General features: G+C 39.3%; 2 protein-coding genes across 2 annotated transcripts in view; both read right to left on the bottom strand.

Moving 5' to 3' along the window:
- Positions 1–627: 627 nt before the first annotated feature.
- On the bottom strand, positions 628–1,711 carry LOC108301173 (olfactory receptor 10S1). Its single transcript, XM_017524245.1, has one exon. The coding sequence runs from the start codon at positions 1,614–1,616 to the stop codon at positions 657–659; it is 960 nt and encodes a 319-aa protein (XP_017379734.1). The 5' UTR covers positions 1,617–1,711; the 3' UTR covers positions 628–656.
- Positions 1,712–12,700: 10,989 nt separating this feature from the next.
- LOC108307122 (olfactory receptor 10G6) overlaps positions 12,701–20,632 on the bottom strand; it is a 20,007-nt gene continuing 12,075 nt past the window's right edge. The window contains exon 3 of the mRNA XM_017532382.1: positions 12,701–13,702. Coding sequence (XP_017387871.1) covers positions 12,701–13,702 — 1,002 coding nt within the window. The remainder of the gene's footprint in view (positions 13,703–20,632) is intronic.

The following is a 20,632-nucleotide window of genomic DNA, read 5'->3' as shown; positions in this document are numbered from 1 at the left end:
TTACTCTTGAAAGTAGAGACTGAAACTCCAATTATGACATTTGTACAACATTCTATAACTAAGACTGGCTGGATCAGGATTAGAGTAAGGTAGGCTCAATTGACACCAAAACCTGTGTTATTTCTATCTCTCAGTGTGGCCTTAGTTACACACTCCCATGAGTGTATAAAGATAATGACACTGCCTAAGTCACCTTGGACAAGTCACTTTTCTTGTATGTTATCATTTTTTTAAAATGTGGTTTCTTCTCCAAAGCTGGGAAATATGTATATAAAGGTTCATTTCATTGTATTTTGTATTTTGTGTTTATAGTATTATTTAATATGTATTATGTATTTAATAAAATTATTTCATTAAAAGGAAACAATCATTTACTAATACAAATGAGGATATGAATAGCATTTCACATACCTCTGAGCCATAGAACTTAGATTTTGGAGAGACTAGACATCATCTAATCCAGTCTTCTCATTTTCTAGATGAAGTGTTTGTGAGGGAAAGAGTGGGGGAGATCATTTGGCCAAAGTTGGGGGAAAGTTTGTGGCTGAGCTGCAACTCAGTTATTCTGATTTCCACCTGAATGATTTTTCCTACTCATTTTCAGTTGTGAAGAGCTGCTTTCCTGGCTAGCAAATTGTGAGTTTCGATAGCACAGACTATGATGGTGGGCTGCCTGCTGCAGACTCTTGGAAGCTGCTGCACAATAGCCTTTGCAGGGCACGCTTCATCTCCTTGTTCCGCAAAGTATAAATGAACGGGTTGAGCATCGGAGTTATGATAGTGTAGAAGACAGCAGGGGCCCCAGCTCCTGCCTCGCTGGAGTGAGGCTTCAGGTAGATACAGACAGGTGGCACATAGTACAGGAGCACCACGGTGAGGTGGGCAGTGCAGGTGGAGAAGGCCCGCTGCCGGCCCTGGGCTGTGCGGATGCACAACACAGCTGCCACGATGAAGACATAGGAAATAACGATGAGGATCAGGCAGCCTGCAGCCACGATGCCAATGCTGGCAAGCATGACTAGCTCATTAATGGTGGTGTCTGTACAGGCAAGCTTCAGGACAGGTGGGATGTCGCAGAAGAAGTAGGCGATGTGGCAAGGCCCACAGTAGCGCAGGCGGAAGGTGAGGGAGGTGTGGATTGCAGCGTGCGTGGCACCTATGGCCCAGGTGATTCCAGCCAGCACTGCACACATCTTTCTGTTCATGTACACTGAGTAGTGCAGGGGCTGACAGATAGCCAGATAGCGGTCATAGGCCATGACTGTGTACAGGAAGCACTCAGTGCTAGCCAGAAAGTGGAAGCAGTAAAGCTGTACGACACAGCCCTCAAAGGAGATCACCTTCCCATCCAGAGTCAGCTGCCCTGCCATGACCTTGGGCACTGTCACCGTAGACAAACAGGCATCCAAGAAGGAGAGGTGCCCCAGGAAGTGGTACATGGGTGAACGGAGGTGAGAGTCAGAGCCCACAGTTAGGAGGATGAGGAGATTCCCAGCCACAGTGATGCTGTAGATGAGAAGGAAGAGGAGGAAGAGGCTAGGATGTTCAGCTGTGTACATTAAACCCGCGAGGAAGAAATGGCTCACCACAGTCTGGTTGGGGTTCTCTGTTGCCATCAGCTTGTCATCCCCTTTGCAACAAAAGTGACATTAACAGAATCAATTGCTGTATCCCTTTCCTGAAATATCATTATCCATCAAGCCATACCACCTTGGTCTTACCCAGTAAGCAAGAGAAAAATATACAGGTTCAACCCACAGTTTTGTTCTCTCTAGTGCGTCCTTGCTGCTTGTTTCTTCATAATGAATCTTTCAATACAAGATGTGCAGTTTTGGTGAGGCACATAAAGGACTGTAAGAATTATTTGCAGAAATGCACTCCCTAAATAATGGCAATAAACATATGGATCATAAATCCTACATTCAATGAGTATTTTTTGCAAATATTCCAGAATTGTGATGCCTCTGCCTTCCTGCTGTATGTACTCTGCCATGCTGTAGATGTGAAAAGGCAGGGTGTTATACCTGTGTCATCAAGGAGATGCAACCTGTCTTTGGGTAGGACTTGCCTAGAGTTTGTGTGCTATTACATCAGCCAGAAACACAGCAGCCTCACCCATTACTCTCCCAGAGGAGTTCTTTGGAATTTCAGTCACCCACAATCCTCAAGTGTGTAACAATGAAGCCTTGGAGAGTAGACTGAATAATCATCAAGACAATTTGTTGGATACATTTTGTGTTCTTCCTATAAAACTCTTTCAAAATTTTGGGAATTGTTTGCCTTTCCCTTTCTTGTTGAGCCTTTCCACTGGACTAAAATGGAGATTTAAAGAGTTCTCTTTGATTCTTCCATCTTTCACTTCATAAACCTAATAGATGTTGCATTAGGTGAAAATTTTCTTTGAACTACTTTCTTTTTTTCCTGTTGTCTCTTTAATTTCCATGGATTTTACCTAAACCCACCTCTTCATATTTTACACCTACATTTTCACAATGGCATTTTATGTCCCATCTCTTACTCCCTGATACACCAAATGATTTAGTATTCAACTATTTTGTTCCAGTCTTCTTAAAAAAAACCAATTTGAATATATATTTTTTACTGTTCCCCACTGCCTAAGACATAAAGTGTATCTCTGTCCTATATTCAGAGTCATCTGTAAGCTATTTCTATTATCATGAAAAAAATCTTTATCTCCTACAATCCCCTAAAGAAACTCCTGTTATCCAGGGATGTTATTTGCCTCATATTCTCCTCAATTTGCCATAATCTCTCTCTGATCTTGTCACAGGATTCTTAGGATGTCACTTTTCCAGATAGAAACCTCTGTGGCTGGTGGTGCCTCTGTTTGAGTTTTGCTCATGCCCACTGGGCTCTTTCCACCCACTTGGCCTGGCAGGCTGCACTTGGCTTGTGCTACCAGCCTGGATCCCAAGCTTGTCAAGGGTCAAAGTGGTAAGAGGTATATGAGTGAGCAAACACAGGGGTCCAGTCACTGCACACAGCCAGGCACACTGGCTGTTGTGGTGGGGCAGGCAGCTGTAGGTGCCAGCAGAAACATGGACTTCATATGAGGTTGCAGCTAAACCAGGCATACTGCAAGTGGCTTCCACTGCATCCAGGGCACCAGCATCTGGATGAGGGGAATGTGGTGGCACTCAAAAGCTCAGAGATGCCAGGAACTGCAGAGTCCCAAAGGAGGTGGTACAGCCTGTCGTAGCCCTGGTTCAGGGAGTCCGGAGGTCTGGGCTCCCAGAAGCTCTTCTCTCTTTCTCATCACCCACAGTGAAGCAAATGAGGAGTTATGTTTCAGTCCATTTGTGTTACAGCCCTTTCAGTCCCACCACCCTACTCTGACTTACAGCTTGTGAGCTGGCCTGGCCTCACCATTGCTTCCTGTCCTGTGGGATGGCTACCCAGCACTGGCAGAGGGTGGGAGGGTTATAGATTTTACAGCAGCTCTGGCTTGCATAATCTTGAAGTCTGAGCCACCAGAAGGATCACCACTTTTTACTTTCATAGTCCAGGAGCATGTCACCACCCACAGCTTGGCAAGTGGGCCAGGAATGTGTTACACCACTTTTAGCCCTTGCCATTTGCTGGGTTCCAAGTGATTTTTCTGCATCCAGGAAGAATGAGGGTATATGGACAACTGGAGGGTGAGCAAGGTGCAGAGGAGTTTTATCAAACAAAACAACAGCTCTCAGGATACCTGAAGTCAGTAGCTCCCTTCTGTAGGCAGGTTCCCCCGATGAGTGACTGAGTCTGGCTGAGTCTGAGGCTTTTATGTGCTCAGAATGGAGGAAGTGCATGCTGATTGGCCCATGGGTAGCTATGGGTGGGCCTGGAGAAAGTACCATCTAATTGGTCAAAAGGCATCAGTGAAGTTCTCACTCTGGGTTGTGGACTTCACTCTGGACTGACAGCCCAGATCCCAGGCTTCAGGCCATTCCTGGCATGAAGGTGGAGCTTCACTGGGGACCCATCCCTCCTACTAAGGAAACTGTCTGCCTCCTGCTATTCATGGTATGCAGGCTGTCCAGGCCAAGGGATGCCTACAGGCCTGCACTGAGCCACCTTCAGCCCCTTGGCCTGTGCTCCTGTGCTCATTGGCACCCAAAGTCCAGAGGGAGACAAGGTGGCAGGGAGCTGGCATGTCAGCATTGCTCTAAGTGCATGCACACACAGCTGGGATGCAATAGAACCTGGGCTTGGCCACAACTTTGCTCCATAATGGAGTGGGCACTGGGAGTTGAGAAAGGCCAGGGAGTGGGAGCAGGCACTTCCAAGCCTGTTGAGGAAGGGGGCTTCCCCAGCTGCAAGAGTACAGGGATGCCCATGTCCAAAACCATAGCAGGGTGGCTGCAGCTGTGCTTGGCAGCATGGGGCTCCTGCCTCACCAACTTGTTAGGGCCTGGGGCTCTTGTTGGGATAACCTGTTTCCAGCTCTTGTCAGTTTTGTGGAGTGCACAGCCCCAGCTGTGCCTCCGCTTGCTGCAGCTGGCATCTTCTCAGCAGCTGCTCCAAATGAGCCACTGCCACCATCAATCTAACCACAACACCACATTTTCAAACATAAATGGAAGACATTCAATCTCTACCTCCCCAAATCTATTCTCTATGGTTATGTTTGAACTTTAATTTCTCAAGGAGCCTTTATAAATATTTTCTCTCTCATTGATTTATTAATTTCTGAAGCTGAATCATATTTATGATAATTATTAATAAACACCTAGGCAGACATTAGCTTAAAAAGTTTTAGCGATTAATGTGCATATGTCATGTCTCTCTAAAAGAAACAAAGGGAAAAAGTCCTATACCTTCTCTAGCATTTTGGGGACAGAACAGTAGAAATAGTAAGAAACTAAGTTTATTTGGATTCCTATAAACTTAGGTTCAGATCCTTTTCAACCACTTATTACCTGATATGAATCATGGTATTTGATTTCTGTTCTTTCATTTCTGAAGTTTAAAAAGGGAATATCATTATTGGTCCTCCATTTAATGTAGCTATTATTTTCCTTAGAGTAGGGCACACAGCATAGGACCTTAAATTTCTTCATATTCAGTAATTTATTAAATGCAGTGATATCTCCTATGCTATTCCTGACAAGAAGTTACGGAACTTCTACTTGAAAAGTTTAGTCAAGAAGTAATCTCTATTTCACAACAGTGCCCATTTCATTCTTGGGTAGATCAACATATAATGTTATTTACATTAGCAGTATGTATGTATTCCTGATATTAAAGTAACTATGTTTAGAGTTGTCCTTTTCATACTCACTACAATGACTGTGATAAAAAGGATACAGATTAATAAGTGTTATTGGATGTGGAGAAACTGAGACTCCTATATATTGCTAGTGAAAATGTAAAATAGACACGCCACGTTGGAAAACAGTTTGGCAGTGTCTTAAAAAGTTAAAAATGAATTTACCATATGACCTAGCATTTCCACTCTTAGGATTCTATATGATAGAAACAAAAACATGTTCACACAAACATTTGCATATGAATATTTATACCAGAATTATGCACAGTAGCCAAAGCCTAGAGAAAAACAGAATTGTTGTTCATCATCTGGTGAATGGATAAACAAAATAAGTGTATCTGCACAGCGAAAATCATTCAGCAAGAAGAAACAAATTTTTTTTCTTATTTTTCTAGACTGTTCAGCAGGAAGGAACAAAATATTAATACAGTTTATAAAATGAATGGATCTCAAGAATATTACGTAAACAAAAGAAGACAGGCACAATTGAATTAAGATTTTATGAAATATTCTTAAAAGACAAATGAAAAATGAAAGTAGATTAGTGTATGTCCAGAACTGGGGATGAGAACAGGAAATGACTACAAATGGATATAAGGGATCTTTTTGAAGGGATGGAATGTTCTAAAATTGGGTTGTGAACTAGCAATTTTGTAAATGTGCTAGTTAGTATCCCATGTAATGAAGAGATTGTATATTTCGTAATCTTCAAGACACTATGACATAGTGAAATGATATAAGAATATATATGTTTCTCTATATGATGCAGTGAAATGATATCAGCAGAAAGGTCTGGACAGAGGTAGACCTCTATTTAAATCTGGCGCTTATATGAGCTCAGTAGCTCGGTAAGCTCCCTTGAAATTTCTGAGCCTCAGTTTCCTCATTTGTAAATAATTTAAAAATAATCAAATTTAACATTTTAACAAGAAATACCTATATATAGTGTGTGTATATATAAAATAGTAATTGTTGAGTAATTTACCAATTAATTGGTAGCTTTTATTATTGCATATCTAATATTCTATGATTTCCTGCCCTCTTTTGAAATTGTTCTAACATCTATCATTCTATTCTTCTACAATCACTATAGGTGATAGCTTAACCTCTCACCTTTGGCTTATTTTAATTTCTATTAGTTGGTCATATTGACACCTGTCACCATCCTTCTCTAAACTTTTCTCATACAATGCTTTCACATTGACCATTTTCATTCTCCACTTAAAAGATGGAGATTCCACTGTCCAAGGCTAATCTAAACTTTTCAAGATAGGTTAGCGTCCTCTCTGCTATCTGAGGTTAGCACTTTCTTTCCATGTAAATGATCAATTCTTTTTTATTAGAGTTTCATCCTTCATTGGGTTATATTTGTGTTTCCTGCAGGGCCTAGGAATTTTTAAAAAATGATTTAGATACTAAATAAAAATAGTTTAGCAAAGGCTAAACAAATGCTACCTACATCGCATTGATACAGAAAGAGAAACAGAGAGAAAAGAGTAAGGTTCTGAGCCCGTAGTCATTAGGATGAGAGATGCTCAGTCACAAAGACACTAGGTGTGGGTACTGGGGTTGGGTCATTTGTCCTCATTGCCTTATTTTCATTCATAGTAGCTGGTTAGTTGCTCTCCATTTCACTTAACTTAATTCACTCATTTTATTTAACATACATTTTCCTCTAAGAAGTCACTTCCAACTGCAATTTCACCATGGTACATATAAAGACATATAATATTACTCCGCAAGTCTTTGAAAATCCTAGTTGTTACTATTGTCTGCTTTTTCTTTGAATCACTCAGTAGAATTACTAATTGTGTTAGGTGCCCAAGTTACAACCAGGTGGTGTTAGTGCTAATGTCCTATTCAAATAAATACATGGTCTACAAAAGAGCCTGGAAAATCCAATTCCTGTAGAAGTCTTATAAAAGTGAATTTCTTCCAATCTTTTTCTGTTCCTGCTTTTGTTGGATTCTTTAGTAGAGCTATAGGTGGAGATGGTCAGTGCCTTTTTTGCAGGAGTCTTAAGAAATTTCATCCAATACCTGTGAATACTTTTGCCTGGAGTCTGAATTTCATTACATCAGTGAGAGTACAGGAATTCCACCTGCCATACACCCAGGGTTAGTCTTGGAATCTGAGCTATACAAACTCTTTAAAAGCTTGGAATTTTGTGTTCGATTAATAGTCAAGGCAATTTCTGTGGTTTGTAGGATCCTCTGGATTTCATCTCTAAATTTTTAGGACTCATCTTACTAGACACACCCTTTCTATTCTCTTCAGTGAGTGAAGCTTGATATCAGAGTTCCAGCTGAATTTTTCATTTTAAAAAATATATATAAATTGCTTTTTTCTTGAAATGTTGTCTTATCTGAATCTGCATTTGAATTTTTATAACCATTACCATTAGTCTCTCATTTCATTATGAGAATGACTTATTATGGGTCTCATCTCATTATGAAATGAGAGACTAAGGGTAATGGTCATTAAAAACTCATTTCATAATGAGTCTCTGATTTCATTATGTCTGAGGGATTATAATCATAATCTCCTACAAGGGCTTCTCAACTCTCAGCTCTCTCCTTTAATGAATCACTTCATCCTGCATAACATTGATAAAATTTCAAAAGAGTTTATCTCACTGGTTCCTTCCACAAATGTTAATAATCCCAATCTCACATACTGATTTACAGTGCAACACAAAATTCTCAATTTATAACTGAAAACTATCTAAAATGTGCTTGGTATCCATTTATTCTTATCCCCTACAACCTTTCTCTATTCAAGTACATTTCTGTGTTCAATAAGCATTTCTTTATTCAAGTAGATTTTCTCAACCTCTCCTAAATTTATCACTAATCTCCTCTTGTTCTCCTCACCCCACTCAATCCCACTTTGAAGAAATGAACTTCATATTTATCTGATAACATCTCTAAAGTTTCTTGGACTTTAATGTGCACATGAGTCAATGGGGATTCCTGTTAAACTGCAAATCTGAATTCAACAGTTCTGGAGTAGAAACTGAGATTCTGTCTTTCTAACTAGTGCCCAGTGTTTTCCATTACGTGGTTCCATAAATTGCACTTTGAGTAGCAAAAATCTAAGCTGCTATTCGAGGGTAAGATCAAGCCTGTCCTTTCTATGAGGTCTTTCTACCCTAAGAATGCTTTGGTTCCCCTGTAAACTCAGTGGCATTTGTGGTGTATTTCGATATGTAGCCTGTTCAGAAACTATCTTAGCATACTTCTACACTCTTCCATATGTATGTGTTATAGTTCCCTAAGAAGAATAATATTTTCCATAAATATCTTTGAAAGAGTAGAAAAAAATGACATGAGCTATGAGATTAGATGAACTTGGGCTTATTGTCCTGTCACTGTCACCTACTAGTTGAAGGATATTTGGCAGATTGCTCAATTCCTCTTCTTTCACTAAACACATCAATTCCACATCTTTAAAATGAAAATAATAATACATACAAAGTGTCCTATTGATAGTTGCTATTAAACCTGGTTAGTGTGTGAAATAACATAAAATCTTAACTTTTTAAAAATCAGTTACAGAAACCATTGATTTTTACATGACCCTTTCAGTATGAGAAGGTTGCTGCTTTACAGAAAAGCCAATTCCTATATTGGGCTGTTCATATACATATACTGTTCATGCAATTTAAACCAAGATAACTAACTTCCCTCAATTATTTTTAGCCTAATCCCTTAAGCCCAATGAAATAATCAAAATACCAAATAAATGCAAATAGAAATAATTTTTTGAACAAATCATGCTTACTGTATTTCACCGCCTACCTGCATGTAGTATAAAAATGGTAGATGAGAAAAATCTGACTAGTAACTGCCAAGCCTGACCAAAAAAAAAAATGAGAATTTGCTATGACACCTCTTTTCTTATCTGCTTCCCAGGAATTGTTTTTCTCCATGACCCTCAACTTACAATGAAGTTAATGTCCTGATAAACCCATTACAAGTTAAAAATTTCATAAGATGAAAATTCATTGAATACACATAACTTACCAAACATTATAGCTTAGCTTAGCTCACCCTAAATGTGCTCAGAACACTTCCATTAGCCTATAGTTGGGCCAAATCATCCAACGGAAAGCCTATTTAGTAATAAAGTTTTGAATATCTCATGAAATTCATTGAATACTATACTGAATATGATAAACAGAATGATTTTATACAATCATAAAGTCAAACCATCATAAGTTGGAGACCATCTGTATACTCATTTAAAAAGGCATTTATCATGAACTTTTTTAAACTCTGAGGAACTGGAACAATTATAGAACTTTTGAATATCAAAATATAGAATAACTTAGAGACCATCTTGCTTCACTTCATTTTACCGATAAAATAAATCTGGAAATATTAAGTAGATACTGATAAATTGAAAAGTCTTCTAGGAACGTAGAAATAAGGATAATTAGGGTTCTTGCTGAGTATTAAAATTTAAGTATTTCTACATAAATGATCCGAGCAGATAAATACAAACTTAGAATGGTTATCAGGTCATAACAGGAAAGAATGCACTCATAAAAAGTAAGACACTCTAGTGAGATGTATTCAAGAAGACATAAACAAAAGCATAGGCATATCTCATTCTAAGACAGAAAAGGTTGAATATGATGTGAATGACAAATATATTAAAAATTATTTCTATTTTTAATATGAGTTCAATTAAGATGCCAGAAATGTTTCTGTTTATTTACTACTTGATAAAATATCTGGAAATTAATCTAAAAAACAATGTGAGAAAATGGCCCCAAATAATCTGAACCTGATTAGAAAAGAATGAGAAAATAACCTTCCTAGGTGTTTAAAACTATATTAAACCTGCAGCTATTTTTAAAGTTTGGTACTAACAAACATGTATCATATATAATAATAGTATCTGAATATATATCAATGTATGTATTTGAATTTTAAAATATATAGCCGAAGGATTAAAAGACATCAAAGAATACTTCATATTCAAACTCTAAACAGTAGCATGTTTTTAGCTTCTATTTTCAAGAGTAGAGAAATATTCATACAGGCTAACACTACTTTTTCTTTTCTGCCTTATTTGTTCATTTTTTTATTCTCAATATTAGATAACCTCAAAACAAACTTGAAACCAAAATACTCCTTAAGAAGTAAAGTTGCATAAAAATACGACTCTATGTAGCTCTTTCTAGTGGAGAGCTCAAATTCTGGACTCACAGAGGTACGTTCACATATTAGCTCTGCTGCTAATTGACTATGCATACAGAATAAAGTAAAATTTGCTGTTTGATGTTTTTATGTGGTAGTTTTCTTCATATAAAATAATAAGATGTATTTTATATTTCTCTATTAAGAGCAAAACACCCAATTAATTTTTTTATGTGACCTTTTTCTATCTGTGTGATGTGTCATTGGCCCTGATGAGAAAAAGAAGTCGTCATGTTTGCTTTAATTTGACTTCTAAGTAGGCACTCTTCTGGGATCAGAGGACGGATTACCTAATTTCTGCCTCCCTTTCCCAGGGAGTGTTTATGTGCCCATTGCACTGCAGTTCTGTATGTTTGCCAAATATTGCTTGCAACTATCTTGGGCTGCTCTTCCTAAGATAGTTAATTAGGCTTCTGTGGAGCATTCTCATAGGATTATATCTTGGGTTTATGTTGTTTTCATCACAGGAAAAAATCACGTAGTTTGACTGACTAGACCTTACAAGACCTTCAAACTATAGATTATCTTACATTTTTCAATAAGCTAGCTTTATAAATTCCAGGCCCCATAATCTCTCTCTTTCTCTCACACATTCTTTCTCTCCTTCTCCTGAATAATATTCATTGTATACTGAATTATACGAGTCATTTCTTATTTATTTTAGGGTCATATGTTTTATCTCTCTGCCTCATATATAAATGAATTCTTTTCTCATAAGATTAAAACCCCATTTAGAATAGACAATAATGTCATGGTTTTGGCAATACAGTGAAAAAAACTGTGTCACATTGAATTGGATTGCCTATTCATGCATATTCTGATGTTTAACCTTTCACCTCTGCTGTTCAAACAAGCAAACTCATTGACAATATACATTTTTTTTTTCAGAAAGCTTCTGGTGCACAGAAATCAGTTCTCCTTCATTATTCCAATGTTTTTACAATTAGAATTGAGTTTGGGGGAATGTAAGGATCTTCTTGGACTGTATTTGCCCATATACTTTTGAAATATCAACAAAAGCATCTGTAGCACTCAGGGAGTCCTGAGAGTGAAGGATCCACATTTAGACACTGACAAGATTATTACAAGACATAAGTGATTAGGACATGCTTCAGGTCACTACTGACTCATCTTGTTGCAGCCAGGTACATGCTTCATCCCACCCTGCTCCACACTCATACTCAAAAGTTATGTAAGAAATGCAGGAGTGTGGTAGCATGTGCATTCATCTACCAACTCAGATGCTATGCTTCTTCAACATCCATGGAGGCATCAGGGATACCCACTATATGTGACACAGCCAGAAAGCTTATCCTTGGTACACCCACCTCAATTTTACAAAAGAGGAGCTCTGTGCAAGCTCAAAAGACTAGGCCTCTGCAGGTCATAATGCAGTGCACGTGTAATGGCTCCCTCACATTGAGATGAAATTGTTCCCTCAACTTTAAGTCCAAGGTCATCTACCATTTTCATCAAAGTAAAAGGCAGAGAGAAGGGAGTTTGGACAAGCCACTTACTTGAACTTCACTTTCCCCACAGTTACATGGAAAAATAATAATACCTACCTCACATAATTATTGTCAAGGTCAAATCAGATGGTTTGCAGGAAAGTTATTTAGAGCCTATAAAGAGATAACAGGTATCAATACAGGGACTACAAGCGATAAGAGATATATAGATGAATGCCACAGAGAAGCAGGGGCTTCATGCAGACATTTTCTTTTTTTTCTGTTTCCTTTTTTTTTTTTTTTTTGAGACGGAGCTTCGCTCTTGTTGTCCAGCTGCAGTGCAATGGCACAATCTCGGCTCACCTCATAACCTCCACCTCCCGGTTCAAGTGATCCTCCTACCTCAGCCTCTCAAATAGCTGGGATTACAGACATGCACCACCACATCCTGCTAATTTTGTATTTTTAGTAGAGACGGGGTTTCTCCATGTTGATCAGACTGGTCTTAAACTCCTGACCTCAGGTGATTTGGACCTTTTATACAAAGTGCCACCCTTGCTGGGTTGCCTTAATTGCTTTTCATTGGTACTGAAGAAAGACATATGGAAAATCATGTTTTGAGAACAGGTTACAATGTGGAAATTTCCGGGTTCCTAGGAGTCCTCTATTCTCTGCATGAATTTTTCTATTTCTGTTTTAAAATTTCCACTTATTTGGTGTCTTAACCAGGGCCCTGCATTATAGTATCTCCTGCATGTCTGTGATGGATGGAGTCAGTGAGGCTGCACTTCCTCGTGGCCCCCCAGTCGCTGTAATGCCGCCTTCATCTCTTTGTTACGCAGTGTGTAGATGATGGGGTTAAGCAAGGGAGTGATGACAGTGTAAAAGACAGCTACCACCCCATCCAGGGGCTCCTGTGAGTCAGGACGCAGGTAAATGAAAGTGCAGGGCACATAGTAAACAATGACAACAGTGAGGTGGGCAGCACACGTGGAGAAGGCATTGCGGCGCCCATCTGCTGACTGGATTCGCAGGATGGCAGCCACAATGTAGCCATAGGAAGTGAGGATGAGCACGAAGCAGGTGAGGGTCAGGAAGCCAATGTCCACAAAGGTGATCAGCTTGTTGATGGTGGTATCAGCACAGGCTAGATGCAACATGGCAGGAATCTCACAAAAGAAGTAGTTGACCTGATTGGGGCCACAGAAGGGCAGCCGGAATACAAAACTTGTTTGGAAAAGTGAATGGATAGTCCCTCCCAGCCAGGTGCCTAAAGCCAGGGAGTTACAGACTCTTCGGGTCATGATGGTAGCATAGTGTAAGGGCTTACAAATGGCCAGGAAACGGTCATAAGCCATGAGTGTATAAAGGAAGCACTCAGTACAGCCCAGGAAATGGAAAGAAAACAGTTGGATTACACAGCCCCCAAAGGAGATACTCCTACTATCCAAGAGAAAACCAACCAGCATCTTGGGGACAATAGCACAGGAAATGGTCATGTCCAAGAAGGAGAGGTGACACAGGAACCCGTACATGGGACGGTGGAGCCGGATGTCCACTAAGACAGTGAGGATGATGAGCCCATTTCCAGAGACAGTGAGGAGGTAGACAACAAGGAAGGCTAAGAAGAGTGGCACCCTCAGCTGTGGTGGGTGGTGCAGACCCACCAAAATGAAGTGAGACACGGAAGTCTGGTTTCCACTTTGCATTTCCTTGCCATTCGCATCTGCCAAAAGAAGTAACAGATGGAGATGGTCAATATCCCTGTAAAATCTCTAGGTGCAGCACATCAATTCTGTGTCACTCCCAAATAAGGACAGAAAAGAATATCTATCGGGCCGGGCGCAGTGGCTCATGCCTATAATCCCAGCACTTTGGGAGGCCGAGGTGGGTGGATCACGAGGTCAAGAGATCGAGACCATCCTGGTCAACATGGTGAAACCCCGTCTCTACTAAAAATACAAAACATTAGCTGGGCATGGTGGCGCATGTCTGTAATCCCAGCTACTCAGGAGGCTGAGGCAGGAGAATTGCCTGAACCCAGGAGGCGGAGGTTGCGGTGAGCCGAGATCGCGCCATTGCACTCCAGCCTGGGTAACACAGCGAAACTCCGTCTCAAAAAAAAAAAAAAAAGAATATCTATCTATCTGTCTATCATCTATCATCTATCTATCTATCTCCCTATCCCCTCTCTCTTTCATTCTTGCTACTGGTTTTTATCATTCTCTCTCCTTACTCCCCCCACAACTCCTGATTCTGAGATGCTGGTTGGTGTCAGGGAGCAGTTGTTCTCTTCAAGCTTAAAGGTAACTGATGATGCGTACACAATTTACGAGAGTGAAGGAAAGACCACACACAGAAGAAGTAATCTTCTTTTCCAATCAGGAAGAAGTATAATCATGCAAGACCTAAATTAATTGATAAAGGAAGATATGTTTCACTGTTTTCCTTCAGTTTGATCTGATCTGTACAGAGAGTTAGCTTGCATCTTACTTATTTTCTAGGAACATCAGAGTTGTGATTATATTTCCTGTCTAAGTGTGCCCAATAAAATATTTTTCAGGTTTTTAAAAAAATATACTATCTGACCTGCACACTAAACCTAATACATTTGGAATCTCTGAAGTTTTAGCTAAAAATATCTTTTTTTCAAAAAACCTATATAAAAATTCACATGTTATTTAAAATCTTTCAGAATAGTAAAGCAGTACAAAATCTTAGCCCCAAGGCACTGCGTTGCCTTTTATTCTCTCTACTTCTGGAAAGTACAGTCCATTTATCCATTCATCCATCTGTTCATCCTTCCATCTATCCACTCATCCATCTACCTGTATACCCACACAGTAGGGTGTATCTTATATTGTATCTTATGAGTATCATATATTGTATCTTATGAGTATGGTCTCTGAAGTCTTACTGGGTTCAAAGATCTAGTTCACTTATACTAATTGGTAATCACATTTTAAAATATGTTTTTACAATTGTAAGTGGGGACAATAATAGTGTCTACTTCACAGGATTATTGTAAGGATTAAATTAATTAATTCACATAATTTACAGTAGCACTCAATCAACATTAGCTATCATTTTTTATCAAATATATGTTGTAATCTCATTTTGTTGTACATGGGACGGTGGAGCTGGATGTCCACTAAGACAGTGAGGATGATAAGCCCATTTCCAGAGACAGTGAGGAGGTAGATGACAAGGAAGACTAAGAAGAGTGGCACCCCACTCTTCTTAGATTCTCAGAATCAGAAGTTGAGGGGGAGTGAAGAGAGAGACTGATAAAGACCAGTAGCAAGAATGAAAGAGAGAGGGGATGGATGGATAGATAGATAGATGATAGATAGATAGATAGACAGATAGATAGATAGATAGATAGATATCCTTTTATATTGTAATCTCATATTAGACAAATTCTATCTTTGCATTTGGCTCCAGTCAGAGGTGAACCTGTGGTTTCTAGCGAGCTGTTCAGTGCTCGATGACACACCTGCAAATTTGAAGCAGCATCACAAAGGGCTTCTTCTCCCAGGATTACTGGTAAATCACAATCAGCCACAGTGGAAGAGAGAAATCAGGGAACTAACTGAGGCATGCCAGAGCTCTCCCGGACACGGAGAGGCAATGTGAGCTGTTCTTCCTAGTGTCACTTTCCTTCCATCAATATTTACTCTGATAGTCTGTTCACAAATTGGAGGCAGATATCCAAATGGTGTGTCACCTTCAAGAAGGTTCAGGGATGATGTTGAATCCCTCAGAAGGCTTCAGAGGATGCGGAAGGAAATGGGGCTTCCAACTGGGCTCCTGGTGGGCGAGGGATCTGCAGTGGCAGCTGCCTACCCTCTGGCTACTTCTTTCCCCTCTACACTATGGATCGCTGTGCATCCATCTTGAAACCCCCTCAATCTTTAGTGCCACAGAGACTATGCTTCTCAGTAAAAATAAGTTTGCTGTCACCATGGCACGTGTATACCTATGTAACAAAACTGCGGGTTCTGCACATGTACCCCAGAACTTTAAAAAAGACAAAAAAAAGTAATAATAACAGTAAGTTTGCTGAGGATTGAGCAATTTCCGGGGCTTGGGACTTCCTGTGCTAAACCTAAAAGAGTCCCTGGGAAACTGAAACAGTTTTTCCCCCTAAATAAGAGTTTAAACTGTATAGAAATGGAATAATCTCTCACAAGGTAGCTATAAAATCTATTTTGAAACAACTTTCGAGGCAATTCTTAGTGATTTCTTAGGCAATTCCTTTATTACCAACTTTTCATGGTACCACATTGCCCAAGGAGAAAGTGCAAATTTGCTGGCTTGGCCGTGCTGACCTACTTCTCCAGCCTCCCCTCAGCACTCCATCCCATAACTGTGCCTTAACCAAACATTTTCTGCTTCCTTACACAGTAGCCCTTTCATCTGGAATGGCTTTGCTCCTCTGATGTCTGAACAGTTTCCACTGACCTTTCAAAATCCCATTCAGATGTCAACTACTCAGTAAAGGATTTCCTCTCTTTTCTCCAAATGCTCACTCAATTTTTTGACAGCCTCCATAGTATTCCATTCATGTTTCTGTGATAGGCTTGCTATGAGCATGTCCCTGTGCATGTGTCTAATTTCCCCGTTAGGCTGTGAGCTCCTAAAGGGGCTTTGTGTCATCTTCCTTTTCATCCCATTTGTAGCATACCTTTCACAGAAAGATTCTCAGATAGTATTGAGCAAAGGCATTTCCCTCTGCCTGGATCAGTGTATTATTTAGACACTGAATAGAATAATATCAATTAGATCTTGTAATCTGGCTTTCAAAATCCTAAGAATTTCAGCACCATCACTACTTATGAGCAATATTACTTTGGACAAATCTCTTAAAATTTCTAGTCTCAGTTTCTCATTAAATGAAACCTAAGGTACAAAAATAAATAAAAAAGAATATATGCCATAGAATACTAAAAAAAAAGTGGAGAGAATGGTAGGTATGGATTTCCCACCAAAAGAAATACCAGTGTCTTTTGCATCTATATAAATTCTCATTTTAAGTTTTGTTCTTACACAAAGAAAATCAATATTTCTTCCTAGTCCCAATTATCTCTTGTACTGTATGTTTTTTCCTTTCCATCTGGCTACTTTGACATCTCAGTTTTCATTCACTTTTATAATTTATTTTCTCTACAGAGAAATGATACTATTTACCCCTGGAGAGAGAGAAAAATACCCTGCTTTACCCATCAACAACTAAAACTACTCCAGTTATTTGGTGTATACATTTTAGTTAGTACCACATTATAATATTAGCATGTGATATGTTCATCCGTGTAAGGGAAAAGGAAGGAATTTTGACAAGAAGTCTTGGGGAAAAAAGGACACTAGTAGCCATTGGCTAGCTTCATTTGACCATTTCAAACCCTGTATGAACTGAACTAAGCTTAAGGTAGATCCTAAAACTCCTGTGTCTCAGGAAACTCCAAGAGGGACATTTGCCTTTGGTAAGTGGAATACACTCACCCCTCCCCAGGTATTTGTAAAGCATAATGCCATTAAGAGAGCCTAATGTGCTTTCTCTGTTCCCAGCATCTCTAACATGCATTTAATAAATGTGTCTCAGAACAATTTCTGTTACTATGCTTCTACTTCCCCTTTGGAGCCCTCTCTGCTGGAGACCACTAGCTGGCTGGGAATCTACTGTGAGGCCATTGTCTGCTGCTTGCCTCAACTTCTCTGTGCTCTTCACTGTTCTTCATGGAGGCTCCTTTTTGAGCTCAGTAGCTTCCCTGGTCTTCGCCTTTGATGTGCCTCTTCATGCTTATGTCATTGCGTTCCTTCTGTATGCTTCTCTGGGCTCCCTCTTCCCGTTGGTAGCTCATTTGAAACTGTTGGCAGTGGCATCCCTAGGCTCCAATCCCTGGAGTCACACTTTCTGGCAGGCAGCTTCCTCTAGTCCCTGCAGAGCAGGAGACAGAGGGGCTGACATCACTTCTGCTTCGCCCTTCAGGGGCATTAACTTACATGGAAATGAACCGCAGTGGGCATTGTTAACAGCAATCAAGGAAGTTCGCTTAGTGGTGTCCCTGTAGTAGGATCCTGCTAAAAGCATGCACTTGATCAGGAATCAGGAGGCCCCATCCATTTCTCTGGATTTTAGTTTTCTCACCTATAAATTAGAGATAATGATGCCTTACTTACTTACCCATAAAAGTATGCGGATACAATTTGAAATAATTTAAAAGCCACAGGTACTGAATAAATGCCATGTGTTAATTGCTTTTAAATGTACCCTATGAATTTAACTCAGAACGGTTAAATTACTAGAACATTGCAATAGGACAGACAAAACTATTTTGGGCAGAACTGTTTAGATCATTTAGTATGCAAATAGGAGACTAAGCTAGATGAAATATGAAAAATGTCGCAATTCCTCAAAAGTCAAACACACTTAGGTTGGCACTAGAAGGACCTTTAGATAAATGACCCAGAGTACATCTCCATTTTATACATGAAAACACTGAGTTCTAAAGAGAATAATGACTTTTTCCAAGATAAAACCTCATACAGCTTAGTCAGTGCATAAAATTTCATATGGGTCTATATAGATAAATTATACAACTTACCCAACTCTGAGAATAGAGTAGTGTATAGTTCTGAATTAGTGCTAGGCGAAATATAGCTCAGTAAATATTTGCTAAAATACTTTTGGTCTGGTGCTAAATATGTTTTAGTTGTTTACTTTGGGCCATTGCTGGTTTGCAATGTTTGATTAGTATATTATGAAACACAACGGGGCACTTGCTCTGTTTTTTGAACAAGCCATTTCCACTTAAGGAATCATGTAAGGTCAGCATTAAGTATTTTAGTTTATATTGCTACATATTCCTACTACAAGAATATGATGTTGAGTTTAAATTAGATTTAGGGTTCTGCTAATAGGGAAGTCTACGTTTAGAAAGGAAGATGGAAGAGACTTAAGACTCCAAACACCTAATCCTCCCTTCTCACAGAGATTTCTCCTGTTCTGTGATGTCTCTAATGGGAATAGTGTGTATATTTACATAGAAAAATACAAGGCAAAGGAATACATGTTGCAAACTGAAGCTTTGATTCCAAATTCCAATATGGATGCTTGACCTTGGGAAGTTAGGAAAGGTCTTTAATCTACATTAGGAAGCCTTAGCGGTGCTCTTTACCCTAGCCCTCCTTTTGTTTTCCATTTGATTTTCTGTGTGGATAAGGACATGGAAAGGGTGGGTAGACTTCTTCCAAAAAGGAGCTATCATCATCTACTTTTGAAGCAGAAGAGAAAAAAGATGGGAAAAAAGAAAATTAAAAAGAAATGGCTCAGTTTTATCCAAATGGGGACAGCTCCGGTTCCCTTGCTCCCTTAGTCCAAGCAGAAGGAGGAGCAGGTAAAGAGATCATCCTCAACTGAAATCAAATATATAATTAATCCATTTGCTTAAAACTGTAAACTTGACAATTCCCATGAATGGGTCAATAAAACACCCTGCAACTGACAAAAACATTTGCTAGTTCCTCTTTTGGGGCAATGTAGGGACCCAGTTGACCCACAATAAGTTGGACTTGAGCTAAAACTCCATTAATTACCTGGTCTCCATAAGCCCCTACTTTAATTGGAGGACCGTAATGACCTTTTGGGTCCCCTGGAATGAATATCAGCTCAGAGCCAAGTGTCCAATAGTCTCCAAAATGTCTGATTATTTCTATTTCACCAATGCACAGTTACCCTGATAAAAGGCCAGAGGTCTCTTTGAGGAAGGACAGGAGAAAGATTTGCTGCATAAATTGTGGGTAGTGTATTGGGGTCCTTCCACAAGGGAACCTGGCCTCCCCTTCATGTAAGGGGTTCTGGGTCTGTAAACTGGCTCAAGTTTGGAAATTGATGAGGGGCTGTGATTCTTTGTTTTTATAATTCAAATTAATCTTTTGTCCATTCAACCTGGAAGTTTTCTGCTTTATATTCTGGCCACACTGGCAACTGATTAGAGGTGCCCACTCAGATTAAGGATAGGTCTGTCTTTTCCAGCCTGCTGACTCAAATGTTAATCTCCTTTGCCAGCACCCTCACGGACACACCCAGGATCAACACTTTGCATCCTTCAATCGAATCAAGTTGACACTCAGCATTAACCATCATACCAAATGTAAGTTTATTCCTGTCTTTTAACTTTAAATAGATGGAAACATACAACAGTATTCTCTTCTAAAAATCGTGTCCTTGAAACTCACTGATTTCAGTTGCTGTAGCTGTACTTTAACTTCTGCAGTATCTATTGTACAAAGAAAACACATCATTCTCCCTCTTCCAATTTTTTTCTCTCTTCTTTCACCTTGTTCTTTTCCCAAACAACATTTGAGTGTTAACAGTTTTTTGCTAAGTATGTAATTCATTTTTTTCTGTCTTGATGATACCTTTTGATAAATGAAAATGCTTAATTTTAATGTAATTGAATCTATAAATTTTCCCTTTTCCTTTTACCTTTTTGTGTCTTTTAAAGAGAAATCCTTCCTTATATCTTATATTAATTTATTTAAAGCCAGTGTTTTATCACTTTCAATATATCAGGTTCTATTTTGGGCCATGTTTTGCCTTAATGTTTTTTGTGTGATGGTTTAATCTGTACTAATTTGTTCACTTACCAATTAAAAAAATATTGTGCTGGTTGGCTATATTGATAACATCACGTGAGTGGGAC

Source organism: Cebus imitator, unplaced genomic scaffold, assembly GCF_001604975.1.
Source record: "Cebus imitator isolate Cc_AM_T3 unplaced genomic scaffold, Cebus_imitator-1.0 Scaffold0, whole genome shotgun sequence".
NCBI lineage: Eukaryota > Metazoa > Chordata > Mammalia > Primates > Cebidae > Cebus > Cebus imitator.
The sequence above is the reverse complement of the archived record's forward strand: the minus strand, read 5'-3'. Positions and strand labels throughout refer to the sequence as shown.